This window comes from Lepidochelys kempii, chromosome 15 (genome assembly GCF_965140265.1).
Source record: "Lepidochelys kempii isolate rLepKem1 chromosome 15, rLepKem1.hap2, whole genome shotgun sequence".
NCBI lineage: Eukaryota > Metazoa > Chordata > Testudines > Cheloniidae > Lepidochelys > Lepidochelys kempii.
The window spans coordinates 33505106-33519378 of record NC_133270.1 but is presented as its reverse complement, the minus strand read 5'-3'; the positions used below and the strand labels follow the sequence as shown (position 1 = coordinate 33519378).

Here is a 14273-nt window from a genome sequence, read left to right as displayed (position 1 = left end):
TTCTGCTGAAAAGTTGCTATGGCAATAGAACATAGCAGCAGCTCACAGCCAGCTAGGGAAGAGAGAGAGTGTGCCTTCTTCACAGCGCCTGTCATAGAATCATAGAATATCAGGGTTGGAAGGGACCCCAGAAGGTCATCTAGTCCAACCCCCTGCTCAAAGCAGGACCAATTCCCAGTTAAATCATCCCAGCCAGGGCTTTGTCAAGCCTGACCTTAAAAACCTCTAAGGAAGGAGATTCTACCACCTCCCTAGGTAACGCATTCCAGTGTTTCACCACCCTCTTAGTGAAAAAGTTTTTCCTAATATCCAATCTAAACCTCCCCCACTGCAACTTGAGACCATTACTCCTCGTTCTGTCATCTGCTACCATTGAGAACAGTCTAGAGCCATCCTCTTTGGAACCCCCTTTCAGGTAGTTGAAAGCAGCTATCAAATCCCCCCTCATTCTTCTCTTCTGCAGGCTAAACAATCCCAGCTCCCTCAGCCTCTCCTCATAACTCATGTGTTCCAGTCCCCTAATCATTTTTGTTGCCCTTCGCTGGACTCTCTCCAATTTATCCACATCCTTCTTGAAGTGTGGGGCCCAAAACTGGACACAGTACTCCAGATGAGGCCTCACCAATGTCGAATAGAGGGGAACGATCACGTCCCTTGATCTGCTCGCTATGCCCCTACTTATACATCCCAAAATGCCATTGGCCTTCTTGGCAACAAGGGCACACTGCTGACTCATATCCAGCTTCTCGTCCACTGTCACCCCTAGGTCCTTTTCTGCAGAACTGCTGCCTAGCCATTCGGTCCCTAGTCTGTAGCTGTGCATTGGGTTCTTCCGTCCTAAGTGCAGGACCCTGCACTTATCCTTATTGAACCTCATCAGATTCCTTTTGGCCCAATCTTCCAATTGGTCTAGGTCCTTCTGTATCCTATCCCTCCCCTCCAGCGTATCTACCACTCCTCCCAGTTTAGCATCATCCGCAAATTTGCTGAGAGTGCAATCCACACCATCCTCCAGATCATTTATGAAGATATTGAATAAAACCGGCCCCAGGACCGACCCTTGGGGCACTCCACTTGATACCGGCTGCCAACTAGACATGGAGCCATTGATCACTACCCGTTGAGCCCGACAATTTAGCCAGCTTTCTACCCACCTTATAGTGCATTCATCCAGCCCATACTTCCTTAACTTGCTGACAAGAATACTATGGGAGACCGTGTCAAAAGCTTTGGTAAAGTCAAGAAACAATACATCCACTGCTTTCCCTTCATCCACAGAACCAGTAATCTCATCATAAAAGGCGATTAGATTAGTCAGGCATGACCTTCCCTTGGTGAATCCATGCTGGCTGTTCCTGATCACTTTCCTCTCATGCAAGTGCTTCAGGATTGATTCTTTGAGGACCTGCTCCATGATTTTTCCAGGGACTGAGGTGAGGCTGACTGGCCTGTAGTTCCCAGGATCTTCCTTCTTCCCTTTTTTAAAGATTGGCACTACATTAGCCTGTCGGGCCAGGTCAGGAGACAGGGCCTATGGGGAGACAGACGGACTCATAAGGGCTAGTGCGGGAGGACAGACTGGGGCAGGGGCTGAATGGTACTGTAGGTACAGGACCACATGATGAGGAGGAAGGGGGTGCAGAGCTACAGGGGGAAGGGGAGTGGCTGAGTGGACACACACACACATGGGGACAGGGGGAAGGGGTGGCTGAGTGGGGGCACAGAGAAACATGGAGATGGGGAGGGAGGTGCAGGGCCACACAGGGACAGAGGGGTGGCTCAGTGGGGACACAGAGACACATGGGGATGAGGGAGGGGGTGCAGGGCTAAATGGGGATGGTGGGAGTGGTGTCTGAGTGGGGGTGGAGGGACACATGTGCCTGACTGAATGGGAGATCTCGGCTGGGGTCAGCCAGGGTTTGCATGGGGGAAGCTCCCTATCAGTCCCCACCCCTGACCCCGAAAAAACCTGTTCCATGCTTTTCCCACCCATACCTAACAATCCTCCAAGTTCACACTCAGGCTCCTTCCCAGCAATTATTTCCCTCTTCCTCAGCTCCTCCATTACCTCTGACTCCACCCAGCCTTTGCAGTGCTTCTGGAGGGTGTGGAAAATATGGCTCTGTATTGTAGTTTAAATGAATTATTACTCAGAGTTCTGTATTAATGTGCCTAGTAAGGAATGTATTTGTCAAAAAACATTTTTCTGAATCTTTTTTGTTGTCTGTATTGTTACAGACATACTTGCTGACAGGTATTTTTAAATGAATGACCAAAAATAATTTAAATTGGTGTTTCTATATTGTGTTATTTTGACAAATAAAATATGCAGAATTTGAAAATATTGTGCACAGATTTTTTTATTTTTTTGTTGCAGAATTTCCCTAGGAGTAAAAGTCATATGGAGCAGGGAGGGGAAGGATCCTGGATGGCTTTGGCCTATGCCCAAAGAACTCTCGAGTGATGAGGAAATTGAGGCAGGGAAAATGGATATAGATGTTTATGTTGTTGAGATCTCCATGCTTTGTGTCTTAAGTAAAGAGTAATGGTATTTTAGAATTTTGTGCAAAGTCTGTCTATGTGTCTATTTGCTTTCACTGTTGCATATTGCTGAAGAGTGAAACTGCATACCAGAAGGCACATGCCTTTGTTGGAATTCTGGGGGATGTGCAAGAGCTGCTGGGGAGGCTTGTGGGAGATGGTACTAGTTTCAGAGCCTAGACTATTTGGACAGAAGTGTTCCCACTGCCAAGAGGATTGTCAGATGTCAGGTTTGTACCTGGAGACCATGCCTAGAAGCCCAAAGCCAGGGACAGTGCTTAAATTCTGCCCAGACCCAGCATTCTACAGGCACATGGGATTAATTAAGCATTTGGATTCCCTCACAGTAATCTGCTGAGTGTTCAATAGGGGGAGGTCAACCAGATCTGTTTCGGGGACCACAAACTCTAAAATGCCTTAATCATAATTGAATGGTTATTGCGTGATGTCACTGTAGGTTTGAGGCAGGAAATCTATAGGTAACAGTGAAGCAACTATTATCAAATGAAAACCTTTAGGTTGTAAAGTTTTCATAATTCTAGTTTTGATGGTATAGTTAGGTAATTTGGCATTCAGTAAATAAGACAAAACAATGCTTCCTCTGTTGGTCTAAATTTTTTCTTTTTTAGCAATGTTCCATCAATCTGGAGCCCAGTGCATGCACTGGCCTGGCACCTTGGGGAAGACTTCAGGAAAGACTCAGCTTCCTGGGCAACAGCCAAGTGCCTGGAATGGGACAGGAGGGAGGAGACCCTTCCTGACTTCCTGGAAGAAATTATCGATTGCCCCTGCACCTTGGCACAAGCCAGAGCTGACACTGGCAGGTTCCATGTAAGTTAGTACTGTCTAATGTGGAGCCAGATGAGCTAATATATTTTATTAGGTAGACCTAGAGGTTTAGGAGCCTTTTATAGAAATATTTTTTTTGCAGTGACATAATAAATTTACCTGCCCAAATTCTGTCTCCCTAGTCTCTTTGCCTAGCCAATCCCAGTTTCCCCCTTCATGCTCTTTGTGCTACGTGGCTCTCTCTCCCCTGCCCTACCACTCTGCACAGGCTCCTAGTCTCCTTTCCAGGGCTCCTAATCCAATCAGTCTCCTCCCCATCCCATTTCTACCCTCACACCAGCTCCTTTTTAGATATCTCTCCTCCCCTCTTCCCCCTGACTGGTTCCTAGTCCCTGTCTCTTTGTCCCGCTAGTCCCAGGCTCCCCTCTCCTTCTAGCCCTTGGTTACTGTCTCCTTGATTAACAAGTCCCAGTGTTCCATCCTCAGATCCAGTCTCACTAGACTCCTTGTCCCAATCTACTCCTTTCCCTCCCATTGGTATGGATTTTGTTCCCTCTGCATTTGAATCAGATAGCTTCCTCCTCCATGCTGCCTGGGTGCCAAGGGTGGGGGGAGGGGCACTGAGAGCATAAGGTCCTTGTTCTCACTGGCCCCACCTCAACCCAGAGCAGCTGGCAGCAGCAATTACGGAGTGAGTCTTTCTGAACCCCTGTAGCCCTATACTGGAGCATGCTCAGTCACCTGTAGAGTTGTTATACACGTAGTTCGGTCACACGCTGGAGATATGAGTGGATTGAGCACTGAGAGCCAAGAGGCTGGAGATTTTAGCTGGTAATATAGAAGTCTCTACTGAGTAGTGTGAACTATTTTATTGCAAAGGCATATAACTTGGCCACATTTGGGCAGCTTTTCATGGGGATAGCAAAAGGTAGATCTCTGACACCAAAGCCTCTCCCTGCCAGATTTCTAGTTTCTCCGCCAAGGGATGTGGGGGCGCTAGAGCATTTAAAAGAAAAGGTCTCTAGCATTTTTGATGAGGGCAAAACAACATATTTCCCCCAGCCTCATTCTCAGAAATGGCTGAACCCAAATTGCTGAAATTATAAAAACAATATCAGCATATGCCAAACACATAGCATGGAAATTTTCATCCCAAACTGTTAGTTTCTCAAAGTTATAAGCAACTGAAAATAGGGTCTTATAATGGGCAGTGTTGGGCAACCAACCATAAGAGGCTCCAACCAGCCCCTCTTACAATAAAAACACAGGTGGCCTGTAAAGGTTTATTTTATGCCCTTTTTTGTTTTATTATGGTTAAAGAAGGCCTGAAAGATTTTGTTTAAAAATATTGTTTCAGTATTGCTAACTCTTGAGATTTTTATCTTGATTGATGGGATTTCAGAGGGTGCTGGTGATCCTCTCATGCAGTTCAGTGCTGCCAGAATCTCTCCCTTCTGCTTGCTGCTCTCACAGGAGGGGGGCAAAGAGCCCAGCAGCTCATCACAACTCTGCACTCTCCTCCCACACCCCTCCTGTAAGTAACAGACAGGATGGCGCCCCTACTACTGCTGCTCCTCCTGCCTTGAGTACCTAGCCTGGGCAGGGACAGAGGAGAATGAAGAGCTCCTGAAGCTGACACCCCAGTCTGGGAAGGTGAAGAGGGGACCCTGCTGCAGACCGCCAAAGCTTGAGGGGCGGGGGGTGAAGAACCCCAGGAGGAGAAGAGGAGAGGCTGTGGTTGCAGAACTGATGGGAGTTGGAGGAGTTGAATTGATTGGAGGGTTGAAGTTATGGAAGCCAGGGCTGGGTTTGGACAGAAGGGATGGTGCAGGGACTGGAGGATAAGATTAGTTGCTGGACACAGGACAGGCAGATTTTGGAGTGAGAGCTCTTGCAGCAGGGAGGCAAAATCACCGTACCCAATAAATTTGGGAGAGTGAGCAACTCTATTTGTTTCACACACACACACTGGTGTTAGATAGGGGGAGTTCAAAACTCAAAAAGACAGACTGAAAAAATACTATCTTGTAAAAAATAAATCTTATGATTCTGGGGTCCAACTCATGGTTTTTGGTCTCTTGAAGTTGGCAGTATTGTTTCAGTTTGGTGAATATCTCAGACTCTACTGTGAACTTTCACACCTAAATTGAAAAGGTGATGTTGAATCTAGTGGGGAAAAAAAAACAATTTCTTTTTAAAAAACCTTCGCATCTCACTTTCTGAACCTTTTGTTCTCTTGTGATACCATAATCTTACTAATTCTTTAGTTGCTTTAGTCTTCCAGAGTATACAAGATCTGAATTACTAATGAAAAACATGCCACACATATACACCTAGTTAACAAAAGGTTTCAGATCTTCTCTGTAAATCATAAAACAACCAAAAAAGGGCACGCCCATTCTTTTTGGTCAGAGCATTCTTTTAAGCACATACAACTGTAAAAATTTAACTGCCTCAAATTATGTCCTTATGGGTGCTCCAATTCCGGTATGCACGTGCCCCATGCACCTTTGATCACAGATTTTTTGGTAGCAGTGCCTGTACAGCCCATGCATGCGCTTCGAACATCCCCGTACCGAGGCTATATAGAACAGCATGGGTGAATCTGCCTCAGTTCCTTCTCAGCTGGGCTGGGCCGTGTCTGGGGCCAGGCCGGAGCTAGGGCCAGGGGGGTTTCCCTGAGCACCTGTGTGGTGCTAAGAAGGGTGCCATGCGGCCGCGCAGTTTACAGCTTAGCTCTCCAACCTTAAATAGGATTTACATATGGCAGGCACCCTCAGTTTCCCAGTTTGATCCCCACCCCTACTAGTGGAAAAATACCAGTAGTCCAAGATGGAGTCCAGTACCAGGTGACATGATCACATGACCCTGCAGTGTCAAAGCAGCGATAAGTCCTCAGGAAGGCTTCCCAGGAAGGTGGGAGATTAGCATCTTCAAAGTCCTCTTAAGAAGAAAAGGAGTACTTGTCCTTATTGACATAGTCAATAATCCTAACTTTAGATACATAAATGATACATCCATAGAAATAGGATAATCATATTAAGTAAATCATAGTCTTTCCAATGATATCTCACATGACCCATCTTGCATAAACTACATCTTAGTTATGCCAAAATCAAATTACAACAATATTTCTATGAAGAATATGGGGCGTAGTGTCACAGTTGATCTTTGGGTGTATTATCTCATTATGAATCTGCCAACATCCAGCCTCCTTCTAGAGTGTTAGCCCAGTCTGCAAGGTCTCAGTCTATCTCTCTGGCAATATTCAAGGATTTCCAAATGATGAAATTTGCAGAGCTGCAACCTGGACTTCAACACACATTTTCTCCAAAGTATGGTTTGGTTCTTTGAAATGTGTCCCTTGGGTGCTCCACTACCCACACTTCTCCGCTTTGGAGTTTCCTCTCATGAAATTTTGTGATAGAGAAGGAACTTAGGGTGGTTTGCCTGTGTAGCTCCATATATCCTCAGTGCAGGAATGAGGATGTTTGGAGTACAACTGTGCGCCAAATGGGCACCGCTACTGAAAATCTCTGATCAAAGATGCATGCGCACCTGAAGTGGAGCACCCATAGGAAGAGACATCTCAAAGAACTCTAATTAGGAGAATAACTGCTCCTCCTGGCTCTTGCAAATTACTTAATTTGAAATACTGGTTTTGAAATAATGCTATGCTTGAGTGTGTGCAGACACCAATATATGAAATTGTGACTGAGTAAAGTGTCATCTTTTGGAAGGAGGGGGGTGGTTGAAAACTTGTAACATACTCTTTCACATTTTTCACATTTATCCTAGATGTTTGAAGCTTTAGGAGAAATTTCTCCTCTTAGCCTAAACTGATCACACAAAAATCATGTTAATGGCTTGTTCTAATGAAAAGTTAGCCTTAACTATGGAGTTGTGACCAGCACATCCCAAAGAGACATAGACAAAACAAAAAGGACACAACAGGAATTCCAGCAAGTATGAACATTTGTCTCTTTCAGACTGATTATGGGTGTGACATTGAAAAAGGGAGTGTGTGCACTTACCATCCTGGAGCTGTGCACTGTGTAAGGGCCATTCAGGCCAGGTAAATACCTGCTTTTTTATTAAGCATTCAAAGGAGCATTATCAGACAGTTTATGTCCCCAAATTTGACTTGCCTTTAATTTGTTATAATTCATTGTGAAAATTCTCTGGACTCTAAGTGTACATCTACACAATGAGTGGCAGCAAGTCTCAGAGCCGGGTCAACAGACTCGGGCTTGCACTACAGCACTAAAAACTTCTCCCCAGCCCAACCCTGAATGTCTGTCTGCATGTCTATTTTTAGTGCATAGCATGAGCCTGAGTTTGTTGACCCAGGCTCTGAAACTCACTGCCACTTGCTGTGTAGAGGTACACTAGGGGGTATGTTCTTTCCTTAAACAGGGATCTTTTGCCTCTCAGGTAAATGCCCTAAGCAGTGAACTGTGGAGTTATTCTCACTATTTCTGGCCCAATTAATATTTAATTAGTTAAGTGGAATAGCTTCAACAAGAGAGTCAGAGGGACCTACATACTCCAGTGGTTAGGGCAATCACCTGATAGATGGGAGATGCCTTCTCATCCTTTCTCACGCAGAGGGGCGGAATTGAACGGAAGTCTCCCACATCCTGGGTGAGTCCCCTTACTAGTGGGCCGCTATTTTGTGTGGGATCAGGTATGCTCAGAATAAGTTTACCAGATCAGGTCCCGCAAGCAAGAATAGCACTCCCCTGCTCATCATCTCTATTTGGTTTGAAGATTGTCCTGGGTCTTCGGCATGAGATAGGCATCTGGACACCTGCCTGAGACAGGAGTGTGCATACCCAGAGGAAGAAATCTAGCCACCTAGGGGACTTTTACGGCAGAAATTTAGGTGCCAAATGAGTTTAGGCAGCTGCTGAGCAGGGGTTTTGTGGATCACAATAGAACCTAAATCTGAGCTGTAGGTGTATAAATCCTGTTGCAGATTTAAGCCCCAGTGTTTCCTTAGTTGCAGTCTCTGTCCTTCGAATCTTATTTATATTCCAGTTGTATGCAGTATTTTGATTTGTTCAGTCTTAGGTGATAGCACAACCATAGGGGGACTATACAGGTTGTCAGGACCTGAACTCTTTAGCATGCAATAGCCTCTTTCTCTATCTCCCCTCGCTCCCCAACCCCAATTCACTTGTTGTCTATGCTGCTGAGATAGGCCTTTTTTATACCAGAAAATGGCACAAGTTTAACTACATTTATTTTAAACTCAATATAGTTAAACTAGTGTGAATCCCTAAAGTAGACCTAATTAAATCAATTTAAATTTTGCTTTTATCAGTTTAATTTAATTCAGTAATTTACGGTATGTGGCCATTTAACTAGTTCAATTATAAATCAATTTTAGTTGATTAGTGCAACTTCCTAGTACAGACAAGCTCTTGGATGTAAAAATCCTTTCTTGTCTTATCCCAAATTAGTGACTCCATACTTTATCCTAACCTAAACTAACTTTCAGGGATGGAAAAATCTTAACTGGGCCCATCTAATCACCATAGACATTACAGAATGTCTTGTAATGTCAATAAACAAAAAAACACTTGAGCTCCAAACTCATAAATATTTGTACTTCAAAGCTGAAATGGTGAATCTTTCTTCTCAATGCATTTCTCCAACCAGCCCCCAGTATGCATCGGGACAGCAGTGCTGCTATGACTCCACAGGTACCCAGATCCTCACACGAGACTCCATAGGGGGAAGTACACCTGATCGAGGCCATGACTGGGGTTCTCCACCTTTCAAAAAGCCTCCTAGGGTTCCTGGTTTTTCTCATTGGCTTTATGATGTCATCAGCTTTTATTACTGCTGTCTGTGGTCTGATAACTGTCAGTTCTACCTGAAGCACCGTCCCTCCAGTGACTGCAGGACTTACAAACCTCCTCGGGTTGGTAAGGGCTTCAGAGTTCCACTGAATAGTAAAGATGTTTTTTTGTTTGGATGCATAAAAGATATAGTCTCAGAATTCAGAGTAACAGCCGTGTTAGTCTGTATTCACAAAAAGAAAAGGAGTACTTGTGGCACCTTAGAGACTAACCAATTTATTTGAGCATAAGCTTTCGTGAGCTACAGCTCACTTCATCAGATGTGTCCGATGAAGTGAGCTGTAGCTCACAAACGCTTATGCTCAAATAAATTGGTTAGTCTCTAAGGTGCCACAAGTACTCCTTTTCTTTTTGCGTATATTCTCAGAAGTTATGTCATGGATGGGAGTCCAATGTGCCAGTCTAAATTTGCCAACAACTGTCATGGTAAACAGTTTGGAAGAACTGTCGAGGGCAAGGATTGTACTTGCTCTACTCTGCCGCTCTAGGATCCTGAACTCTCAATTTCCTCAGTAGCTCTTAGGAGCCTGGCTCATCATAAGGTTAAATTTATCTGAGGACTAGCTAATTCCCAAGGCTTTTAGCCATCAGTGGATGCTATGCCAGAAAGAACAGAGGGGCTGTTGCTTATGACAATTCATGACAATAGCTAGACAGTTGGTATGCTGAGACTGCTACTATTTATACCAATAATAATCATCTCACTGTAATGTAGTCCTCCCTCCTCTCTTTCTCGCTCAGTTGTTTGTCTCCATCTCTTCCCTTCTGCCACATGCTAACCCGGCTACTGTCTTTTTATTACACCTGTGCAGTGACCAGCCCAATGGGGCTCTGATTCCTGGTTGGGGCTTCTATGCAACCACAATGAGTATGATATCGTTGTCAATATGAATATAATTAATAACACTGTTAAAAATAAAAATAAAATTAGGAGGAATGGCTGGCATACCACTGGTGGTCCCACCCTTATTCCACCAACCTGCCCTGCTCTCCCCTGCACTGCGAAATCCTGCCTTCTCCCTAATACACAGAAACAAGAGGGAGTTGGGATTGTTTTAGGGCAGGGAGAAACTACCAGAGACCAGTGCATAACTGGAGAAGATTCACAGGTGACCCAGCTAAGAAGATGACATGGGGGAGCTGGTAATTCCAGGATTCCTGACTCTCCTACTACAGTCAACATTCCCACTAGTGCCAGTTCTCCCTAGCCTTCTGTCTCTCCCTTCATTTCCTACTGTTGGCAGCTCCCCTCTGTCTCCAAATTCTCCCATGTTTCTTGGCTCATCTGGCTCTCCCAGGACTACCGGCTGTCCTGGGGCTGTTGGTGTTACTGGCTGACTTGGGTCTCCCAGTGCTGCAAGCTCTACAGGTCAAATCTGTTTCACACAATCTCTTAGAGGTTGTTCTCTGAATGTGGAGTATAATTCGGATATTTTCTCAGTACATACCAAAGCCTTGTCTAACTGGCATATTTTCTGAACTCTCCCACTGTTGCTCTAGCACTGGTTCAGCAGCACCAATAGTGTTGCAGCACTAGCATAGATGTGCCACCAACATGTTTACTATTGTGTCATTGAGACATAATCTGGTCAGATCTAAATTGCACATCGGTAAAAATGCATGTGCCTAGTCTCTGCTTGAAGTGACACAACTGGAGTGGCACCAGGGGTGATAGAATGAGTGATTTCCTAAGGAGTATGTTATGTCTTTATCAGACAGAGCCATACTAACAATGGTCAGGAGGTGCATGGTCAGAGTATCAGCGAATGGAAGCAGTGATGTGTCAAAAAATAGTTCTTGCTAGTCCTACAGTGCTGTCTGAGTTCTGGGCCTTGGCCCTACGCCATGCATTTACTCCCTTCTGGTGCTACCAGTGGCATTGGGAAACACTCCCTCTGTACTCCTTTCATATTTTCTTCTCTCTGTATGAATGCTGTCCCCTGGAAGCCTCACAAAAATTATCTAGTGAGCCATGGAGCACATAATTGTTGTGTTTTTTTTGGTTTTTATTATTTAAACGTATGTGTGTAAAACAGCTTCTGCTTTTGGGGATCCTCACTTCCTCACATTCGATGGAGCTAACATCACATTCAAAGGACAAGGTGAATACACACTGCTGGAGTCCAATCTGACAACCTTAAGAGTACAAGGAAGGACACAACCTGCCAGACCTCTCAATAGTAAGTTGGGGAAAGAACAAGCAACAAAGACAAATCATCTTTTGGGTTTGATCGTTTGGTTTAGTTTTATCTTTGTTTGAAAGCCAGAACTCTTTCTATCCTCCCTCTTTCCCTTAACTCACTCCCATCTTACTCCCTTTCCATCATTCACTTTTCCCCCCCCAAATCAAACTCAAGTGCTCCCTGCAAAACCTAAAACTATTTTGATAATCTAAATACAAGTATGTACATTTAAAAACATGTTCCATTTTGTTTGGAACTAAAGAAATGTGGCTGATCATTTCTGAGCACTTTGCTTGAATATTGTATCTCTTCCACTCTTGTTGGCCAGTTTGTCTTCTTAGATTGCTTATTCTGGTGAGGGGCGGGGGGGGGGGCACTATTTTTATGTAAGTCTGTAGAGCACTTAGAACATTCTGGGTGCTGTTGTAGTAGATTCTGATTGCTTAGACCTGGCTCACCCCCCAACCTTGTCAACCATTTATGTTTCTGAATAACTAATTTTCCATTTCTGCCATGACATCCATGACATTATCCTGTGTTGTTGTATGCTTCACTCACAAAACTGGGTACATATAAGGGATGGGAATTACTATTCTTGTTGTTATCCCCTGGAGTTTGAGATTGCAGGAGTGAAAACAGGAAGGCCAAATCACACTTGGAGTTGCTGCTAACAAGAGATGTTAAGAGTAACAAGAAGGGTTTCTTCAGGTATGTTGGCAACAAGAAGAAAGCCAAGGAGAGTGTGGGCTTCTTACTGAATGAGGAAGGCAACCTAGTGACAGAGGATATGGAAAAAGTTAATATACTCAATGCTTTTTTTCATAGAATCATAGAATATCAGGATTGGAAGGGACCTCAGGAGGTCATCTAGTCCACCCCCTGCTCAAAGTAGAACCAATCCCCAACTAAATCATCCCAGCCAGGGCTTTGTCAAGCCTGACCTTAAAAACTTCAAAGGAAGGAGATTCCACCATCTCCCTCGGTAATGCATTCCAGTGCTTCACCACCCTCCTAGTGAAAAAGTTTTTCCTAATATCCAGCCTAAACCTCCCCCAGTGCAACTTGAGACCATTGCTCCTTGTTCTGTCACTTTTTGCCTCTGTCTTCACGAACAAAGTCAGCTCCCAGACTCCTGCACTGGGCAGCACAGCATGGGGAGGAGGTGACCAGCCCTCTGTGGAGAAGGAAGTGGTTCAGGACTATTTAGAAAAGCTGGACGAGCACAAGTGTATGGGACTGGATGCACTGCATCTGAGGGTGCTAAAGGAGTTGGCAGATGGGATGGTAGAGCCATTGGCCATTATCTTTGAAAACTCATGGCGATCAGGGCACGTCCTAGAAGACTGGAAAAAGGCTAATATAGTGACCATCTTTAAAAAGGGAAGGAGGAGGATCCGGGGAACTACAGGCCAGTCAGCCTCACCTCAGTCCCTGGAAAAATCATGGAGCAGGTCCTCAGGGAATCAATTCTGAAGCACTTAGAGGAGAGGAAAGTGATCAGGAACAGTCAGCATGGATTCACTAAGGGCAAGTCATGCCTGACTAATCTAATTACCTTCTATGACGAGATAACTGGCTCTGTGGATGAGGGGAAAGCAGTGGACATGTCATTCCTTGACTTTAGCAAAGCTTTTGATACGGTCTCCCACAGTATTCTTGCCAGCAAGTTAAAGTAGTATGGGCTGGATGAATGGACTATAAGGTGGATAGAAAGCTGGCTAGATCATCGGGCTCAACGGGTAGAGATCAATGGCTCCATGTCTAGTTGGCAGCCGGTATCAAATGGAGTGCCCCAAAGGTTGGCCCTGGGGCCAGTTTTGTTCAATATCTTCATTAATGATCTGGAGGATGGTGTGGATTGCACCCTCAACAAGTTTGCAGATGACACTAAACTGAGAGGAGTGGTAGATACGCTGGAGGGTAGGGATAGGATACAGAGGGACCTAGACAAATTAGAGGATTGGGCCAAAAGAAATTGGATGAGGTTCAACAAGGGGAGGGATAGCTCAGTGGTTTGAGCATTGGCCTGCTAAACCCAGGGTTGTGGTCAATCCTTGAGGGGGCCAGTTAGGGATCTGGGGCAAAAATTGGGGATTCGTTCTGCTTTGAGCAGGGGGTTGGACTAGATGACCTCCTGAGGTCCCTTCCAGCCCTGATATTCTATGATTCTAAGGGCAAGTGCAGAGTCCTGTACTTAGGATGGAAGAATCCCATGCACAGCCAGTGTTTTCCCCAGGAATTGAACCTGGGGGCAGGTGTTCAAATTTACAGGGCGGGGAGTCAGGGCCAATGAGGGCTGAGACTATGAGGATGAAGGTGGGCTGTATGGCACCATAGTAAAAACTGAAAAATGTTTCATGACCATTTTATTAGATTTTAAAATCATCACACAAATTAAAGTTGGCTACTCAAGCCTTCTATGAAGTACTACATCTACATCCTTCTTGTTTTTTTGTTATAATTTTGTAGAACTCTGTTAATGAACTTCTTGAATGCAATGCATTCTTTGGTGGCTTCTCGTGTGTCCAGTACTTCCATTCCTTCAATTGATATGCTCATTAGTTCATTCACATGATCAGGCAGAAGGCAACGTCTTTCAAAACACAAAATTCTATTCAATAATGAAAAAGAACGCTCAACTGTAGCTGTTGTGACTGGGAGTAGCAAGAGATGAATTCCTACTTCTTTCAGCCCAGGAAACCTAGCATAAAGATTGGCTTGAGCCACTAGTGATGATAAAAAAGAAGTTGAAGTCAAATCTTCATTCATTCGTCGTATGATATTCCACTCTGTGTTCAAATTCTCTATTCTGTCCTGAGCACATGGCAGCCCCATTGCTGGTAGTCCCTCATTCCCACTCAACTGTCAGTGTTTTATAAGACAGGGATCTGTA

General features: G+C 44.7%; 1 protein-coding gene across 23 annotated transcripts in view; it reads left to right on the top strand.

Moving 5' to 3' along the window:
• KREMEN1 (kringle containing transmembrane protein 1) overlaps positions 1–14273 on the top strand; it is a 146067-nt gene that overhangs the window by 16791 nt on the left and 115003 nt on the right. For 21 of the 23 annotated variants that reach the window (XM_073312966.1, XM_073312960.1, XM_073312965.1 and 18 more), the window contains 4 exons: positions 3171–3372; positions 7320–7405; positions 8995–9263; positions 11234–11377. In XM_073312966.1, coding sequence (XP_073169067.1) covers positions 3171–3372; positions 7320–7405; positions 8995–9263; positions 11234–11377 — 701 coding nt within the window. The remainder of the gene's footprint in view (positions 1–3170; positions 3373–7319; positions 7406–8994; positions 9264–11233; positions 11378–14273) is intronic. The other 2 variants (XM_073312968.1, XM_073312964.1) reach the window with 2 other exon arrangements.